The sequence below is a fragment of the Sinohyriopsis cumingii genome, unplaced genomic scaffold, assembly GCF_028554795.1.
Source record: "Sinohyriopsis cumingii isolate HCF-2022 unplaced genomic scaffold, ASM2855479v2 utg000229l, whole genome shotgun sequence".
Lineage (NCBI taxonomy): Eukaryota > Metazoa > Mollusca > Bivalvia > Unionida > Unionidae > Sinohyriopsis > Sinohyriopsis cumingii.
Genome location: NW_028315879.1, coordinates 8,423,434 through 8,444,953, shown reverse-complemented (window position 1 = coordinate 8,444,953; position 21,520 = coordinate 8,423,434). Strand labels below are relative to the sequence as shown.

At 34.8% G+C, this 21,520-nt stretch overlaps 2 protein-coding genes across 6 annotated transcripts in view; both read right to left on the bottom strand.

The window, feature by feature from the left end:
* The window catches only part of LOC149774524 (eukaryotic translation initiation factor 4 gamma 1-like), a 53,107-nt gene extending 49,891 nt beyond the window's left edge, over positions 1-3,216 (bottom strand). The window contains exons 1-2 of the mRNA XM_089945284.1: positions 3,010-3,216; positions 610-747 (exon numbers count right to left, since the gene is read on the bottom strand). Coding sequence (XP_089801410.1) covers positions 610-747; positions 3,010-3,216 — 345 coding nt within the window. The remainder of the gene's footprint in view (positions 1-609; positions 748-3,009) is intronic.
* The window catches only part of LOC149774518 (uncharacterized), a 643,609-nt gene that overhangs the window by 182,818 nt on the left and 439,271 nt on the right, over positions 1-21,520 (bottom strand). For all 5 annotated transcript variants that reach the window (XR_016416846.1, XM_089945254.1, XM_089945255.1 and 2 more), the window contains 4 exons: positions 20,588-20,764; positions 6,172-6,412; positions 5,004-5,137; positions 3,773-3,865 (listed from right to left, as the gene is read on the bottom strand). Coding sequence is in view for 4 of the 5 variants with exons in the window: in XM_089945254.1 (XP_089801380.1) it covers positions 3,773-3,865; positions 5,004-5,137; positions 6,172-6,412; positions 20,588-20,764 (645 nt within the window). In the remaining variant the exon portion in view is untranslated. The remainder of the gene's footprint in view (positions 1-3,772; positions 3,866-5,003; positions 5,138-6,171; positions 6,413-20,587; positions 20,765-21,520) is intronic.

Genomic DNA, 21,520 nt, shown 5'->3' with positions numbered 1-21,520 from the left:
AACTCTTTCAATGCATTAAAGCTTCAACATACAGTTTAGGTTGAACAAGAGTCTCAAGTGGAACCCGAAAGCACTCACCGGCCATCTGCCTAACAGCCAAATGCAAGAGTAGTTGCCCATGAAATCCATGTCAAGAATATACTTTCTGAAAAAATGTCTTCCAATGATGTCATTGAAACATGTTACGAATACAATTCTCGCACTAATCCCAGAATGCTCCCAGTAAAACTGTCTATAAATTGGTTCAGTGTAACTAGTCTGAATACATTATGCATGATGGATGAAGGACCACATAATAAGCACACTTAGCCACAAGTGACCCAAAAATATAAAACTAATGAAACATCACAAAGTCTCGCACCTCATCAATGCCAATACATTAATTCCCTGACCAGGTATGATCAATATACGTAAACGCATGCGGAAAAAGTATTAACGTCATTTAATAGATCTTGTTACATTACACATTTATTAGTTTTTGAACAGTTGTGGAAAAACGGACTTGGATAAACAAAATACCAACATGGATGGACCGCTGTTAAACAATGTGCCCTATTTGGACTTTGCTGTGTAGCCATAACAAAACATGTCATAAAAGTCACAACTTACTTTTTCAAACACAAGGTCAATCACACTTTTGAGGCGGGCTTCGGTGTCAATTTCAAGTGCTTGCATTTTAGCTACCAGTGTCTGGAACTTCTGTGGTGTAAGATTATTAAGAATAGATCGAAATTTCTTGAACAGCTCCTGTAAAATAAAATAGTTTTGTGTTTATGTATTTCCAACAAGACTGTAGTTTTCTCTATTAGCTTCTTAATGCTGCTTGCCTTATATTTCAGCTTTACATTAAATGCATCTCAGTGTCCATCTGTGTCGTCTTAAACAAGCTCCTAGTCTTCCTGTGTAATGATCATACAATAACTGTCATACTGCTCCATTTCATCAATCATCTTTTAGGAAATTGTTTCTTGGCCCTTGTATTTATAGTGTTATGCACAAATTTAAAATGAATACAATATTTCAAAATGCATTAATATACACTTCCTAAATATAAGTTTGAAAAGAGTTTATTTACTTCGCAGCTTAGCAAACTGGATTCCAAATCCATACATATGAACTTCTGAGATCAAAAATAAGGACTCATACAATGGACTTAGCAGCATAATTTATCAATTGTATTCACACGGTGACTTGGAACTAAAACATTTTCACTAAAATATACCATTTTTATTGAGTGCATCACAATACATTAAAGAACAGCTATATCATAATCAAATAATAGAGTAGAACAAATAATGAAAATATATAACCATTTACCTCTTAATCACGTGCAAACAAAACAATACCAGTGTTGTAATTTTACCTTAAACTAATACATTTTTTATAAGCATAAGGGAAAAAATTTGAACAAATTTCAGCATTTTACCACTTCACATCACTGGATTTATTCTACTGTGATATTATTATCATACATTTATTTAGCAACCTATGACTATGCTCCACATCATAACAACAACAAGCTGCTGCCATCATTGTTCTGGTCTTGATACTACCAAGTGTATCAGTAGCGAGCTTGAATACAATTCCTTATACAACCTGCTGTCTGACTTTCCCATAGTCTGGATGATACAAGTTGATTTGGTTCTGGCAGATCCTTACTTTTTTGCAGTAGTGAGAACAAAGTTTTCCAGCATGATCTGCCTCAGATATTGGAAGTCCACGTTTAAGAATAAATTCTGCACAAAATACTTCAGCATTTATTATGCCATATTTAGCATTAGTCGTAAAAGATGAAGTCATTTTAACACTAGATTCCACAGCTTTTGCCAGTTGTAATAGATTTATTAGTAGAAACATGTTTTTTATGACATTGAGGACTCCACAGTTTATGTTAATGTCTCTCCGACAGCAACAATATCTTTCACCCAAATGCAATTTATTGATTCCATCAGGGTCATGTTCACACATATTCCTCAAAGTATTTCTATTTGATTTTCATCTTGGCTTAACACTTGGCCATATTTAGTTGTCCACATTTTTGTATAGTCAGCTGACATTCTTTCACTTTTAGACTGATGTCACCGCTATGTGGCAATGCTCTCTATAAAGCAATGGAAGCAAATATCGTGATGGGATGCTCGAACAGTTTTGCTCATATTCTTTTGAACACATGATGAGAGAAAAGAAAACGCAAAACAAGTTGGCTTATAGCGTGCAACTTTTAAATCATGAAATAAAAAAAATTGTTAAGAAAACACAAAACATACATACATTTATATAAAGAGTATGAAATTTTGTTTCCGAAATCAGAATGATTCAGGCAAAACCAGAAGAAAGCAAATCTATGAACCACCAATGTCAACAGTCATTTTTCATACGCCAAAGAAATATTGATTTGTTGACAATCTTGTTCAACAAGGAAATGAGCTCTATAGATCACGGGAAATTGGTGTATGAATTTGAATATCAGTTATTTTTTGAAGGGGTCCATAGGGCTAAACAAAATTCATTCATTCATGAACAAAGTAAATTATTCCTAATTCGTGCAGATTTCACAATTTGTCAATTTACAAGCCATTGAAACATTTAGTTTCCACTGAATCAACCCCTTCCCCTGGTCCAGAGCTAAATTTTGTATCACTCTGGCAAGATGCTTGCCCTGCAGCACAGATCAAAGACAGTCATTTCATTTTCACTGCACCCTGAAAACAAACTTTGGGATCATTAAGATCAATTAAGGCAAGTCTAACAGAACACGTAGCCTTCGGTCAGTTGCAAATGTATGATACAACTCTTGCGAGTATAGCATAGTTTAATGTTATTAATCTGAATTGTGTTTTACATATGAATACTGAACAAATTATCTTCACTGACCCATTCAAATCAAGAATGGAATTAGGTAAGCTTTTGCTTTATGCTACTTAACTTAGAAAATACTGAAATGTCTTTAATTGATTTGGGTTAATTATTAAAAGAAATGAAGTATAATCTTCAACAAGTTGAACTTACTTCACTCTTTATGTCAACCTCACCCATATCTATCTTTTCAGCTCGATGCCCAGGTTTCCAGGCCTCTTTGGCACAATGTAGCTCAATGTCTTTTTCTACTGAAAGGCTGATGTGCTCTGCCTTAGTTGCACTTCCTCTAGGACCACCACCACCTCGCTGACCACTCGACCAGCGTGGGACACCACCTGTCTGCAAGTAGAAAGCCATCACATTTTGTCACAACACTATGTGAATAAAAGAATATAAACTCAAGTTTTCACAGCCAGGAATAGACGATTTGTCACAAATGTTCAGACACTTTCAAACTTTTTAAAAAATATACATGTATACCTGTTACTTTGAAAACAATTGATTTTGCAAAAGACATCTATCAAACAGTTACAAATTCTCAAGTATGGTCACATTTAACCGATATATTTGACACAACCAGACAAAGGCACACAAATGTACCTTCTCTTCGGGTATATCAGTCATCTGAAATGTTTTAGTACATTCTTCCCTAGGTTTCCTCACCCAGCTCCCATATCAGTACTTTATGTTAATGATAGTTGAGCCACCTCTGCTTCTAAATGGGAATGATGACCTAAATATTCGTAACAGAGAAACACTACAGAATGGTTTACAACAAATTACCATGAACAAAAACTAGTAGTAACGGGACATTTCTGGCTTTATAGGTATGATTCTGCCAGACACCTAGATCACGACACCAAATTATCATCACTGTTTGTCAATTATATCAAGTAAAGGTAACAATACATACCCGATTTGGACCACCAGACCATACATATCTGGGTGTAAAGTCCACAAAGCTGCTGCCCTCTGCAAAATCTCTGTTCGCAGGTCGTAAACTGGGCTGGAAAAAATATAAAATATTATATACAATATTATGAAAAAATGTGAAATAAATAGTTCATTTTCAACATAAAAAAAATGTTCATCCAAAACCTTAAATTTCTGGGAATCTTCAGCTATCAAAAATATTACATTTAATAACGCGTATCATTTAACAAAATACTTTTTGAAAACATCTAACATGTATGCAGATTTTATAAGTGTTCCATTTTCCACTCATCTCTAACAAAAATAAAAATACAATTTATCCACATCTCATCCATTATAATGTTCATACCAATGGTTGCTCAGAAAAGTTGAATTCACAAGTATCAGAAAAATGCATTTTCTTTCTTTAAAAGCCAAAACCCAAATGTTGATTGCCATTAGTATGAACATTCGGGAGGGGGGTCCTGAACGTGTTTAGGGACATTCTTTAAGAACAAATCATAATCTATTAGAACAGTGTATACAGAAGAAGAGGAGGTATATAAAAGAAGACAATCCATAAACAACAGCAAAAAGTGCTGCCTATATTAACCTTTTTTAAAAACCAAAATCCAAAATCAACCAATGACAATAATTAAACATTCCTGTGCAGTTCTTCATTATCCTGGTTAGTTTCAATTGTATCTATGTTTTGGCTTTGCAGCCTATAATACACCCTTCTGTGAACTCACAATCCTGAACTCTACCAATTATGATCAGAATCACATGCACACAAGCTATGAAAGTAAAGAAATTGGCAATGAAATTCAGAACCATCCGGTAAATTAACAAACAACTTCAAAGATCCTCTGCAGCCAACTGTAAAATGCATAAATAAAATTCAATGTAAAGTTTCTTTAAGAAATATTTAAGAAAAATATTATATTGTACACTTTTTTGTCCACATGGAACATGGGTAACATTATTTCAACAAGAGGAAGCAGAATCACATTTTTCAGATATATTTACTCTTGCCACAAGTTATTTCACAAGGCCATGTGTTCACTATATATAGCAATCTACATACTCAATAGTGTAGAGATGGGATGCTCCTGCAGTTTATCACAAGTAAATACTGATACAGCAGTCAAAACAAGGCATAAAAAGGTTATATATGGTACAAAAACTATGCCCGAGGCTAACATTTTTTGTGTGTTTAAACTTCTGTTTACCTTTTCAATAATGATGTCTGGGATATCTGGAAGATCAAGTGGCTTCAATGTAGACTCTGGGGCATTCTGCAGCTGTAGAAGAAAGTCTCTGTCGTACTGCTTTTTACCTTCATGATTGATCGGAGACCACTGGTCTGAAACCAGATCAAAACAGAATAAAAGCATGTCCACATACCACTTCCCGCCTCCTTCTTTTCAGGTTTTAGAAACATTTTAAACACTGGCAACATCATGCAATGAAAATACCTTTCCCAAAGACACCATGGAGGCAATCCCAGACTGACCTAAGTTACAAGGCGGGTACCAAACCCATTACCCTTGGCTTGTAAGTCCAATGCTCTACTAACTGACCTATTGTTTCTTTTAAATATGGTTGATAACATACATCCTCTTTAAAAAAATCCTACTATTAAAAATAGTTTCAATCCAAGTTACTAAGAGCCTTCAAAATTCGGGAGACTTGCATCTGTGCAAGTGCCTTCAAAATGTACTTAGTGGAAACTTTATGACGGCTGGGCATGGATTAATATGAAAGCTCAATGATAAAAGCACATTTTTAAAATTAAAGCCACATACTGTCAAAATACAAAGGCTTCGAGCCGGGACCAGTTCAAAGGCTCATGGCATCAAAATGTCAACTCTTATCTTGATCAAAGCTATATTTTATTAGGGGCAAAAATGAGACTAGTAGCTAAAGGCTTATTGGTTAGAATTCTCATCATGAACTAGTTAATTATAATTTATTAACTTTAAGCTAAGTATGAGTTTTGTACAGAATAAATATTCAAGAATCCACTGGAAGAATTCACGGCAAGAATAAAATTTACAGCCCTGGCGGTGACTCTTCCTCTCTACCCTTTCCAGCTATGTCAAAGTGTCTACCACATCTTACTTCAACACCGCTTGCATCATATACAGCTGCACTGCCAGCATCAGTCCATCAGATGGAAAAAGTTTATGTCAAACTGTACGTTCTAGCAATGGAAGTCTGTCTTAAAATTGACCAATTTTATTATGTTTATAAATGTGATCTACCTCACGGAGGTGAAGGCATATGAGCATGTGAGTGAGATTATTGTTTTGCACAGAAAGTATCAGGTGCACTCTGGCCATATTAAATTTTCTTTCATTAAAATTTGTAATTCATTTATTAAGTTCATCGTCCTACCTTCCTTGTACTTGTACTTGAGCTTCAGCTTTTCATTCTTCTCATTTTCGACGGCTACGCTCACATCACTACTATCCACATTTTCAATGGTAATATCCACTGTATCCACAACTTCCTCATTCACAATAGGTGGTGATGGGTTCATTTCCGTAGCAACAACCTTGTCTTGGTTTTTGGTACCTTCAGTAGGATCCTTGTTTTGTTTCTCTACCACAGCTGATGCAACTTCCATCTCTGTGGGCTGAAATAATTAAACAGCAAATAAAAATTCAAATTAAAAGAATTTATGGTTTCCCTTGATTAATTTCCAGGGATTTAACTGCAAAAGTCTTGCAGAAATGTTAATAGTATTATTAATAGTACCATTATTATCATCTTTGATGTTATTGTTTTAAAAATTAAACCATATCTTGTAAGAATGACAGCTTTCTTTTTGAATAACTATGTGTGTGTGTATAAACAGTGTCCTACTTTTAAGTTCCATTGGTCTATAATACTCTCAAATTTCAAGTAAAGCTTGGTGGAAAGATCAACTGGGCTTTTTTTTGTCTTCTAAGGCTGAAAAATACACTCCTCCACCCTTAATATCTTAAGTTGTTGGGTGTATAATGCTTGAACATTCAACATTTTTAGAATCATTACTACAATAAATAGGGCCTCGTTTAGGTACAGTATGTTCGAGAATAGTGGAAGTAATCCATCCAGTCCAAAATGTCACTGTTAAGCCAAAAAAACTGGATTCCAATTCTTGCAATCCTTCTAAAGTACCAACTGGGCAGAAACTAAATTCATAATGGACATAACAATAGATGATGTGTTTGCGCATACAGAGATAGGAACACCATATACCCCCTCCACCTGTATGGTGTAGACAGAGTATAAGACAAGATAACGATCTTTCTTACATAACCAGTGAGCGCTCAACCCCAAATCTCAAATTTGAGGCATCCATGAACAGAGTGTGGTTTGGTAGTGTGAACTAGCAGTCAGAACAAAAACTGGTAAAGATCGGCGCAGCAGCTCAAGTGGTGGTGGAAATGTGAGAAATCTGGTCTGTCTGGGGATCCCAGTGCGTTTTCCAGTTCTGTCTACTCTGTCCCACAGCAAACAAAGTAATCTTCAGTTCATAAGGACATTCATCTGCACATATTCAGAAACTTGAGATGGAACAAGCTCAGATTTCTATAGGCTGGTTAAAAGGCCCAGCTAGGTCACTATGGACCAAGAAAGAGACAGATTTTATCAGAGGGACTCCAAAAGGCCATTGTGGGTCAACTGGTCATGGAAATACTGAAGGATATGGATCCCCAGTGACCTCGAGCACTGAGTGCTTAGGCCAGGTTTTGGTAGTAGACTATGACATTGGGAAACCATACAGTCCACTGAAATATTAATGTAACATATTTTCAGTAGTTTTCTTTCTGCATCAGAGAAAATGTAAGCTAGCTATGTCATTATGTACACAAGTATAAAGTTTGCCATATCACGTTTCAAGTCAATTTTACAGGTTTCATCTCTGAATTGTTCCAATAACGTTTCAATGCTATAGCTGGAGTGTTTCTACTCTGGGTGTCTAGACATGATCTTCAAGCACTTCTTCAGACCAAGGAATTTTGATCAAATGAATGTCCCAGTTCTTTAAGTTTTTTAAGATTCTTATTTATTAAATTTATGTTACACGTTTAGAGTCCTAGTTAGTTTTGCTGCACAAGATCCCTCAGTGCTGAATTGTTTGAGAAAAGCTTTTACTTCATTTAATTCCAAATCATAGCTGTCACTGGAGTTGACCGGTATGGAGTCTAATTTTGTCCATCTAGTATGTACATGGGATTCGCATTCAACATCATTTTAGGGTTCAAAATCACTCACTTGTACTTCCAGCAATACTTTTACAGCTACAGCAATATGATATACTTCAAAACTCATTACTATCATTGCTATCATCAGAAAGCATTCCCCCAATTTAAAGTGTTGGAGTCAGCCATGTTTGTTTGATCCACACAATCATACATTCTTCAATATGGAAATGAAATGCAATCAATAAATAATGGACCACAGCAGGAAGGAGTGGCAATACTCGCATGAGGATAGGGTGGGGCTATTTGGCTAACATCGAGCGCTCGCATTTACAGATCACTGCCAAATCATCTCTGTTTGAATATGTTTTAAACTTAGCCAATATGGGTATGGTAGAAAGCTTGCTAATATCTTCCCATGGGTCAGCAGTTCTGCCAAGTTTCACCTCCAAATAGTTATCGCTGCCTTGTATAGCCTACCGTGCGCTACAAATTGCATTCAACCCAAGCAACAATGGTGGGATGAAAACAAAAAAAGAACATCTTCGCAAGCACTTTACAAGTGAGGTGCTAAAAACCATCACAAGGGGCATGAAAGGGACATAAAATGTATGCTATTGAAATATCACCGGGGATTTGGTGTTTTCGGATCTATCCAGAAATAGCTTTCAAAATAGGTTTCATACTTGATTTTTGGGCAAAAATGACAAAAACCTCCAGGGTTTAATGTGTTAAATAAGTAACAGAAAGAAGCAAAACCTATAACTGTGGTATAATTAATAAATAATTTAATTCTTTAAGTTATAAAATGAAAAATAAAAAGATGCTTTCAATACCATGAATTATAGAGCATTTTCGAATGAATCCCAACTTCTGAATGTGCTAATGTACCAACATCATTGAATGTGCTTATGTGCCAGTATTCTTGATGCATCACAATGATATAATCTAGATTGTCCTTGAATGAATTCACAAAAATCTCAAAGCAATATTTTAGTCTAAAATGTCATTTGGCACTTTGTAATTCCAATTAATAATTTAGATAAATAATTCGTCTCAACTTATAAAAAAACACAATGGTAAACGATTCCAGGATTATAGTTAAAGGAGGACTGAGTAATCTTCTTGATCTCAACATTAATTACATCCCATCCTAACCAGTGTCGCAATAACTGCTTCTGACAAATTAAATCATCCTAAAGAAAAATTACCCCAAACTATAAACAAGTTTGTTTTCTGGAACATCCAAGGTCATAATCTATGCTAGGCCTTGAATTCAAACCCCAGTAAACCTCATTTATAACTTAAAAACAATACAAAAAGCAGGTACACATACAAACTTTACCCTCAATCATGGACAAAGGTCAAGCACACTAAATGAATTAAATGTACAAAACACATGGAAGTTTTCAAAATCTAACAGTGAAGTTGAGAACCTATTTGAACTTTTTGACAGCAGATAGTATTTGTAACCATCTAATGTGTTATACATGTTCTCATTGCTAACAAACAGAACAATAAAAACAAACTGTGTTCGCAGCTCCTCCCTTAACATGTTCATCGCTATATGTGCCCAAAAGTATACTCCACAGCATCAGAAAAATGTAATTTTCTTTTCCTGTAAGCAACACTAAGATCTAAATGCCTTTGGAATTTGTAAGAAAGATTCTTTATATTTTTAATTTGTCAGGTTTAAACATGTTTTAGGCATTCTTTAAAGCAAGTCATATTCAGATTATTCAGATGAGAGTAGCAATATACAGAAAAGGCATGAAGGAAGGCAACCGACAACAACATCAAAAACAACAATCTCCCTCTCTTATGTTATTTTAATAAAGCCCAGTGTATCCCCTAGGGGTGTAAAATCGAGGGTAAAAAATACCACTTGGTGTCAGAACTGGGGGTCAAATAAAAAATGTGGGAGTCAAAAATGTACTGACATAGGATACTGCAACTTGCACAACATTATTTCTCTCTTTCTCTCTCAATAAACATAGAGATAAACCAACATGCACAATTAACAAACAAATGCATTGTTCATTCAAAGAATAATTTTATTAGTTCATTTTTCTTTTAAAGTCGTACTTTTAACAGTCTCCTTATAATCAATATGAAGCAATATTATAGCCAAACAGTCATATCTAAATACTTTGTAAAAAAAAAAAATTGCAAGCTTTTCAAACTTTTTTTTTCCCCGTGGTATTCCGAGATTAAAAACCATTTTTAAAAAATAAAATCAACATGTTCATTTTGGGGCCGAAAGAGGCCTTATAGTATCTACCTCTTTATCAGCGTAGTCAGTGTTGATGTAAACGTTTGCTTCGAATCTGGGCACACCTTCAATGGGTAATTCAACATTTGTTCTGCAGATGGGACAATCAAATCGACCGTTGCAAAGGTTAACCCGTACATAATCCTCCAGACACTTGGAACAGAAACTATGTTGACATGATATTACCTTAAGATTCTTAAAACTGTCCATACAAATACCGCACTCAGGTTGTCTTGTCGCCATTTTGAGAGCACTTTCGTTTTCTTCGAAATAGAAATAGGGCTATGTCGTTTTAGTCACGTGCATAATCAAGTCCATTGAAATTTTATTAACCGATTTTTGCATTATAATTTAGCATAAAACAGGTAGAAAGCCTTATAAAAGAATTGCTAGAAAAACTACCATTCGTGTTTTCAGTAAATCAGTAAGTCAGAGATAAATGTGCGATAACAATAACTTTCCTAGGGAAATCACTGTTTAAAGTAGGGTACTGATCCATTATTTTATTTTTATCCATATTTATTTACGACATGTGCTTGTTATTTGTAATGAAGGACGTATATCTACATGGCCAATATCTACATATGTAATGCTTTACATACACATCATCTGTAGGGGGTACATGTTTATGCATCTATCCATCAGACAAAAACGTGAAAAAGAAACTTATTACAATAGATAATAGATAACAAGAAGCGAGTTTTGAATACTTACTTTAAGTAGTTGTAGTAGCAGTTGTAAACAGGTATATGATCTAGTCATTTCATATATGGCATGCGACATACTGTCTTCTTCATAGTCTTAAAATCATCATCATCATCATTATTTGGGCCGAAATGGTAAAAGTTAAACATCCCATGAAACTCAAAAAAGGAAGGAGGACGAGAGGGCAAGTGGAAGTTTCAGAATTCAACCTCATTCCAGACAAGATTTTTGTTTCTCAAATTAAAGACTTACATATTTTCAAAATGATTAGTACTGTTTATTTGAAACTTTATGCACCGTGACAGAGCAGAAGGGTGCATTCCTTTCAAGAAGGAGAGCTAAAAATTACAACAAGCAATATCATAGCAGTGTCAAAAACCTTCAAACAGATTGTTAAATCTCGAAAGCAAACTTTCATAATAGTATCATCTTCTCTGCCGCCCTTACCCCCTTATCGAAAGCAAGAATGCTGCTGATTGGGAAATGATTCGATATTAGGCTAGGGATACAGCAATGTAATTTCTCTCTCTCTCTCTCTCTCTCTCATTACCATGTTGATCTTTAACACAGAAAATATGTTTTGCAGCAGTAGAATGTTCTTTATCCTGGTTTATGCATTGTACTGAGGAAAAGTCAAAGTAGTATGCATCTAAACCCAAAAATACAAAAAAAAAAAATTTTTTGTGAATATGTTTTGGAAATAGTTTATATTAGAAATGCGATTTTGAGATACTTTTGAATAATCATCGAGAGTGCATCTAAATAAAACTATCGTGACTCAAATATGTTCTTGGCTTCGAAATGAATATTAGGTTTCAACGATAAAAAGACAATGACATATATACATATTTGGTTTATTGTAAAATCTTTAAAATTTTTAACCTGTTATGTTGAAATTAATACAAGCATGTCCATATGTCTATCCTGTTACATGTAATAAACCTGTAGTGATCAGTTTAAAAGGATTTTACGATTTATATCAACCTTTGTTTGCAATTGGGTAAATTTCTTGTAGTAGCATACTGATGAAAGTCGAATTTTGACTTGTGGATAACGTCATTTGGCGGTCCATAGATCTCGAGTTGCATGCTGGTAAAAGGCACAGTGTGAATATGTGTGTCCTTGAATTAAAAATAAAATTATCAAATATAAAGCACAAAGGAATTGCCGATAAAAAGTGACAGCAAGTGTTATCCTTCTTGCTCTTATTTAATTATTCACTTTTATGTTTTGCAAATAGTACATAAAATATTTGCGCTGCATGCAATAGCGATCATATCGAAATATTCCTCTTCCATGCCAAGAGTACTTACCATTCCACTGAATTTAGCAATTCTGCCATAGGCAGAGGGCAATAACATTTGACTACCCACCCAGAAAAATGACTAAGTGACCGGCATGCTAGAAAAGGGAAAAGAGGATGTGCAATAAGTTCATTGAAAAAACCAGTCTGAAAGCAGTTTCTTTCCAACCACTTTAGAAGATATTCATTCTGACCATTACTCGCTTTTACAGGTTGTTTTTTTTTAGGTGTAGCCCCACTGGCTGCCTAATTGTCAGATTTCTAATTGTGTTAATATGGCTTTTACCCAAATATAAATCTACAAATATTAAATATAGCTTTTAGAACAGCTAATAATGCACGAGTGATTTCAGACGGCTATTTAACTTCTTTGGGGAAGATAATCTCAAAACAGAATAGGTTCTTGCACTGATTTTAGCATCTTTATCATTTCAATCCATATAGTTTGTTTTTGCATTATCACGACAATGTTTACAAAATAATATTTGGTCGCTGATGGTTGTCTTTTACCTGTTGGGTGATGACCACTGGATATTCCATTAACTCTTCTGATGTATCAAGAGTAGAGCTGATCAACAACAGATTAGCTACATTTTCACTTAGAACCAACTAGACATTGCAAGAAGTATTTTGTGTAAACTTGTCGATTAGGTCAGCCATTCAGAACTAGCAGTATAAAAAGTCGTCACCATGGGAACCGTATTCAATGTCTGATCGGCATCATTTTCATATGGGTCTAACCCTACATCACTGAAAGTCTTCTGGTGAAAAATCTATGTCGATTTGACTCTCCATTTAATAGTAGCAATATCAAGATTTTAAAATGTCTGCCATGACGGCCATAATGGATGTCAGTAGTAATAGTGGGCTGTTTACGGACAATGGAAAACCAGTCAAAAAGGTCGTGGGCACGATTAGGGACAATGGGAATTTAACATGGGAAATGCAATGGGAATTTAACATGGGAAATACAGGACCGGCTCTTTGGGGACAATGAAAAAATGCATTACAGAACCCCTTGGGCCTGTATAGGGACAAGATTTATAGGGACATGGGACAATCCAGTCAAAAAGGTATTGGGCCAGTACAGGGACAATGGGACTTATCATTAATAGAGGAACACTAGGAATGGAACAGACAATATACAGTATACAAGCACAATCAACTATACAACTGACTAAAAATAAATTTAGGCAAGAAAGCAAATATTTTTGAGGCATATGAGTGGCCCTGAAAAGGGCCTTTGGGTTCTTCTGTTTTTTCCAATTATTCCAAAATTTCCTAACTTTGTCAATCTTTCCTTTCTTCTTCTTTTTCTCTTTCTCTGGCATCCAGTAAGGATGGCACATCAATCTAAATTTCTAATGCACCTTCATCCAGTTTTTTTCATTTAGGCTGTCAAACTCCTCTTTTTTCTTTCTGTTTTCTTGGCCCTTTCCTTCCTAAGACCACCTGTCTTTTATCTTCTTCACTTCTTTTTCCATCACTTTCCTCATTAGTTCTTCTGCTTTCTTTAACTGTTCCAGCCCCCACTTCACATAAGACCACTCTGTCCAATACAGTATGTGTTCCAAAAAAACACCTTACTTTCATCACATTATCAAGGACCTCCTTCAAGCTGCCCACTCTTCCAGACGGAAGTTGAATGAAACCTCGTAACTTTCTGACTTCCTTTTTGATCATATCCTGGACCAGATCCCTGACTACTTTCAGGCTGGTCACTTGACTGTCACAAAATCTTTGGTAACTGGATAACTCCATTCACGTTGTAGCCTTTCCACCACATAGGTGCCATCCACCATCCATTACCAACTATCCTTTATCTTGTTAGACAACTCCATGGTCATCTTCTTTTAAACTGTGTAGAATGGCGCGAACGATGATGATGATGAGATTTGATTAGCATCGCATGAGCACATAGTGCACGAGCGACGATTTAAATTTCGCAATAGCGGACTAATTAAATTTTTCAAGGGGGACGAAGAAAGAGCCTCATCCCTCAACGCTTTAATGCACACAAAGTGTGCTACTTAGTTGACCTGATTATGGACGAGTGGGAGTCGGCCCACACTTGCGTCTTTAGACGTCCGTGCAGGTAGGAGAAGAAGGACACGTAGGAGTGGTCCGAAGGCTGCCAGAACGTACCTGAAATGCCCAAATTAATATTGCCATATTCAACCCTGTTACTTATATAATGGGTATTCCTTATTACCAATTACCAAGCCACAATCGCAATTAGAGTCTCGAATGTAAGTATTAAATTTTGCTATCTTAATTAATTCCAAATGCACAAAATGTGCATTAATACTTTAAATCAAAAGAAATTAAAGTCTAAGAGACCAAATGAAAATGTTTGAAGTCAAATTAGGCCTTTTGGTTTTGATTTAGAACGGTGGTCAAAGGAACATATTAGGCATCACAGTATTATCAAGTCGAGATTTCAAGCCAAATTGAAATCTCTTAAATAAAATGGCAAATTTTTCATAGCCTTGAGAAGGGCTGAAGTCTACCCCTTGGAGAATGAATACTGGAATGGCTGGATGTTTGATGGAGGGTTGAAGCTTTCCCTTCCACGTCCTGCATATCCATCTGAACCGCATAGGTCCCCCGGTATCAGGAGTTTCCATTGGTAGTTTTGTAATTGGATTGGACTGCACTCCATGGGACTTCAGAAGCGCTCAGGCTAGTTAGATACTAGTTTCGCACTGTTCGTTGTCAGTTTATTGCATTTATCTGAATCAATCCCTGACACACGTGATCCCTTGCTGGATCCAGTGCACTTGAAAGGACTGTTATTTGCCAAATGATTTACATAATCAACATTAACGTGGGGGATAAGCAGCAATGTGATAAAATTAAAACAAGCTTAAGTAAGATTTGACATGCAACTAATGAGCAACTTTATTAACAGTCCACACAAAATTGGAGAAACCTTTGCATTGCGAGAGTGGATTGTTTTAGTAGTGATAGTCAGCCAAACGATAATACTTCACAGAGGTTATACATTACTGAAGTCCCCAGTCCAAAGGCAATGAAAACTGCCCGCAAAGTTGTTCAAATCTTTTCGACAAGTATGTGGTTTCCAAATAAAAAACAACGAGGGCATACAAAAAAAGGTATGATGCAGTCTGATAAAAATACATGGTAGCCCTGCTGTTTTCATGTTTTGATTTCCTTATTGGATGGTGAAGGATGATCGGTTAAATTACCACTGAAAACCCCTATCATTTCAGTATAATTATAAATATACTAATCGAAGCAACACCCTTTTAAAGTGTATTTGAAATATATATCCACATATTGAATTATGTTTCATGGATGGAGGAAAACTATTTTTAAAATCCCTGCAAAAAGATTCCTGTATGGATACAGATGCCCACCAATATACTTAAAAATGGTCCAGCAACAACTTAGACAAGGCAAGGGCTCTAAAACTGTTTTCTGAGACACTTGTCTAATGTCTAGAGATCATAAGACCAGCATTTGTAATTATGTGGGTATGCTTCAATAAACAGAACACAATACATTTCAGCTGTAATAAATTATTGATTTAATTATATATAGTGATGACGACTTAAATTTACTTCTCAAAATAAATCTAAATTATATGTGGAGCACCACACCAGCCTTATGCACTACACCAGCCTTACCTAGATGTACATTTGGCATATATGACATCATTAAGAAGCAATGATTCAAATTTCTGGACTTTCAGCCAAATTTTCAGATGCTCAAAAATTACTCTGATACATGAATGGTGTTGAATATGTTGCTAAACGATTAATACAAATAAAAGCATAAAACTGTGCAAAGATCAATAAATTAGTGGATGGTAAAATCATCACTTGAAGTTTGACAACACAAATTTACACAGTTTTAGTAATCCAATTAGTACAAAAGTGTATGTTCTGCTTATGAAAGTTTCAAAGTTAATATTGACTGGATATATTGAAGAGTACACATTTACATATAGATCCAAATCCACCCTTGTCAAGCATTCTCAAGTGACAAGTCTACTATCAATTCTCTGAATAACAATCTTAATCAAAGTTGACATTTTTCCAATTGAACAAATAAGCATAGCGTGCAAACAAAAATCAGGAAATACCACCACTACTATGATGTAGTCAAGAGATGAAAATAATGATTCATTTAGTTGCAGTGGATAGAATAATTCTCTAAGACATCCAAAATGTGTCAAGTCTGCAATTTATCATCTGACATTCCTTACCAACATTTTTCTCACTTTAGTCAACTTTCCAGGTTGAAATAAGACACCTAGTAGCATACGTAAACATAAGCTTAGAATGTAAACCTGTTTAAACACTGATGCAGTAAGCATACACTTGTACACTTTAAAAATTCTGCAAACTTATACCAAAGTAAGAAATACATTTATATAGCCAGGATTGTAATGATGTGTCATTAAACCCTTATATGTACATACATACATATACCACACATAATGTGATACACTCTACAATACCATCAATGTTCACGGGACAGCTCAAATCCTGTTGATAGTTGTTATGTAACCATGGAAATGATATGTATGTCAGTGTGGATGAGTATATTGTTTAATTCAGACTCCTCGTAATTCTAAAATCCAGGAATATTGTGGTCGGGTTAACCTAATTTATTACTGGAAGGGAACCCAAAACCAGCTAGTAACAGCTGTCAAGACAGATTGTCAAACTAAACTTAGTGCTTACCAAACATGAGATGACATTGAAACTGGAGTTCAAGAGAATACAAGTAATATTCTCAATGGACAACACCACATGCTGACCTATTTTAGCCACTTCATACCCTGCCTGGCTCTGCTGTATGTATTACACAATGGGCTACTAAGGTTAGCTTAAGTAGTACTTCAAACCAGCCCAGTGACCCAACATCTGGCATTAATAGAATCATCCTACACTATAGTAGTGGCAGATGAACATGGTCACAGTTCATTTCCACTCTGAATCATTTGTTGTAATTTAGGTTTATGTAATCTACCCAAATACCTGTCAATTGAAGCAGAAAAGTGGCAGTCACTGGATTTTAAGAGTATCTACATGGTATGGTTGAAACTGCAAACTGCACCCTAGCTTAAAAACCTAGCATTAGATAGTTTGTGCTATGGAAATATCCACAGTTGTGACAATGTTGAACTAAAAAGCACTTCAGACCAGTTCCACTGGAGGAAACGGTATACTGTAGCCTGCAAGGTGCTTAAAATGTTAACAAGTATTAGTGTTTTCGAGAACAACATGTTACTTAAAGTAAATTATCAAAATGACATTCCAAGCTTCTCTGCATCTACAGGGCTCAACCTTTCCACTCACATTTTCATATATACGATCTAGAACTTGGGAAAGGGAAATTTACATTCTCAAGATGTTTGCCCAATTGGACGAGTAGCATTTTAAACAGAATTAGTATTATATGCAGTGGACGAGTAGCATTTTAAACAGATTTAGTATTATATGCAGTGGACAAGTAGCATTTTAAACAGATTTAGTATTATATGCAGTGGACAAGTAGCATTTTAAACAGTTTTAGTATTATATGCAGTGGACAATTAACATTTTAAACAGATTTAGTATTATATGCAGTGGACGAGTAGCATTTTAAACAGAATTAGTATTATATGCAGTGTAGGCTGAGTAAAATAGATGCAGGACAAGTAAAAGTTCCAAGGCATGTACCTTGTAGGATCAGTAACCTACAGAGCATTTTTAACTTTGATTATTACATTATTTATAATCAAAGCATTTTTAACTCTGATTATTACATTATTTATAATCAAAGCATTTTTAACTCTGATTATTACATTATTTATAATCAAAGCATTTTTAACTCTGATTATGACATGATCTATAATCAGAGCATTTTTAACTCTGATTATTACATGATCTATAATCAGAGCATTTTTAACTCTGATTATTACATTATTTATAATCAAAGCATTTTTAACTCTGATTATTACATAATCTATAATCAAAGCATTTTTAACTCTGATTATTACATTATCTATAATCAGAGCAACCAAAGTAAAGAGTATCGCAAAAAAATCAGCACAAATTTAGTACTAAAATTATACATTTTTATTCTTTATTTGCAGTATTTCAATGCACATACACCATTCCTATGTAATGTATAAACTCGGGGACTATTTAATTAGAGAATTAGTTATTTTCTCCATTATGCATATTTTGATAAAGAAATATGTTTCATAACTATTTATAGTCATAACATTCTAAACTCTAACTAATGAATTAAAATTAATGAATCATAAAGTGAGGTACATTTATATAAAGTGCATTTATTATACGTGTACCACAAAGATACTTGATCTAACTGTTCACAATACATTGTCCTTTTAATTACAGTATTCACATTTTGGTCTGGCAAAAAAACAGAAAATACATCACCCAATTAGATCTGTTTCTACCACGTGTGATTATATCTTTAATAAATTAAATGGTTGAGTGAAGATTGACAGAATTTGGGAATTGTACATATTATCACTTGTCATTCATGGATTCTTACCATCTTGAAAACATATCCGAACCAGCTGTGTTTCTGAACTATTATCTTATAAAAACTGATAAAGATCGCTAAACGAAATACAAAACAGAGCAAGCACCATACGTCCTACATGTATATACATAAAATATCTGCTTGTTACATGAAATTGTAATCATTGTCACAAGAGAATCATTGTTTGTGTTTTTAGTAATTATAGAAGGCCCAATACAAATTTTATGCTGATTGCAAATGATATCATAATATTACTCAAGTCAACTGTATCACGGCTGTGTATTACAATTAATGACAGTAAAATTATTGATGATCACAATCACTTCACCAAAATTGTTGAAGCAAATAAACTATATAAAAAAGCAACTAAAACGCACCTAGGCAGGACAAGGCAAGCTATGTACATCACTATTTTACACCAATATGATACTAATTTCAAATATCCCCCTCAAAGAATCCTTCAAATTTCATTTTTTTTTTTTTTTTTTTGACCAAATAGTAGTTGTTTCCAAACATTAGTTGGGATTACAAATCCCGGATATCAAGTAATTCCATGAAGATTCTCATAATTGTTTACAACCTGACCTTCAAACTTTTGTAGCAAGTGAACTTTCCCGAATGTGAATCAATTTCAGATTTTTCTTTGTACATTTACATTTGACAGTTCCTCAAGGTCCATGCTGGATGAAACAAATACTTTCTCCTGCCAGAATAGGGTAACCTTGTACATTTACATTTGACATTTATTCAAGGTCCATGCTGGACAAAACAGATACTTTCTCCTGCCAGAATAGGGTAACCTTGTACATTTACATTTGACATTTATTCAAGGTCCATGCTGGACAAAACAGATACTTTCTCATGCCAGAATAGGGTAACCTTGGAGGAAAATGGGAGAAGTGAAGCTAGAATATTCAAATTTTATCAAAATTTAAAACAGCTACATTTAACTCATGTCTTTGCATATTTTCATCTCAGACGTTGAAAACAATAATGAAATGCTATTATATTATTTATAGATAATATATTAGAGCATTTCTGCGTTTGCTTTTCCACGGATGAAAAATAAAATAGTTATTGTATAAAACCATAACCTTAAAAACAGGCCACAGCTAAAACTGGCAACTGTTTCCATCTTAACAGTTCTCATTTCACATGTATATAGGATGAAATGCTTGCCAAAATGGTTAATTTTATTAGTAATGACATTGGCTATGCCCACTATCTACAGGTGGTGCATGATTTTCATCCATCTGTACATCACTGTATAGAGTTGGTACATGCAATTGATAAATGTCAAACAAACAATAATTTTATTGTGTTGTATTACCAGATATTGTATCAACAAGTTTTAACATGTGTAATTTCGGCTGATTGTTCAATACTGTTTTCTATTTTGGTAGTTTCAACAATTGCAGATGTTGGGATTTAATTATTTGTTTTAATTTAATGGTGAGAAAAAGTAATATTTTATGAATGTAATCAATACAATATAGCAACTTACATCTGTATTAGCCTCAAAGTATACAACAGGAACCATGTAAAGACAAATATCTAAAACCCCACTCTAATTGCCCCATGTGTACTATAGACATCTCTTGCCACTGTTGGCTGGCAAAAGGGCTGAACCATTTGCACATCACACTCTACAGATCATACATGAGGCTCAACTGCATTTTCATCAGGAACACAACTATACACCTGGTGTCACTTACAGTTTATGTCACCAAAAACTACTGGCATCTGTTGTACATTTGCTGCCATGGACTCGGAAGCATTAGTAACAACACTAAGTGGTTTATCCACTCTCACCTGTGGTTGTGGACTCCGCTGAGGAGCTGGCATGACATTAACTGGAGAAGGATGCTGCGGCAGATTACCATCTGACAGTGTCCTTTGCTGGTGTCCTCCTGGACGCATGCTTAGTGCTACTTGGGCTACTTGAGCTGCAAACTCTGCTGCAATTTCATTTTGTGGTAAGGGGGATATCTGAAATGAATAGAAAGTATTTCAACAATGTCAACCAGATTAGACAGTTTTAGTTCAAACTGTGCTGTTATTTCATAGAATTGTGTATGTGATGTCTGAAATAAGGATGAAAGATCGTGAACCAGAGGTGGGACAACACAGACAGCATGCTAGTAAACCTCATATTCAGCAGTATTTCAAATTAAATGTAAAATATTAGAAGATCAAGCTACATTCCATTCAGGTTATTTTCATATGGATTTATTTCATTTGGCATATATAAAATGAATCTTTATGAAGATCAGAGAGTGAATGGGACTGACTTAATTGACAAAAGACACATAAAGAAATAGAAGCCTGCCACGCCTGACATTTTAAACACTTTTTGCATTCGTTAAGGTGATATCATCACCATGTTTCTGAAAAAATTAAAAATGGGCAGGGATACACAGTATTTCTTAATATTCTAAGCCAGAAACACCTAAACAGGTAATTAAATTGACATGTGACTGTAGGCCCACTAGTAGATATGAGACAACAGATATGTTATAAAATATATAATAAGAAAAAAATGCAAAGTTTTGTGAACATTTATTAGCATCTTTAGGTGGTTTCACCAGAATGGATGTTCATTAGCTGTTGCGTATTCTACATCTGTAATTCTACACCTATAACTTTCAAAACCTGGATACTGTAACACAAACATAAGACTGCAACATTTACTAAAATTTCAAAACAAGTATGAAGTTTACAATTAATGAAACAATACAGTTTAAT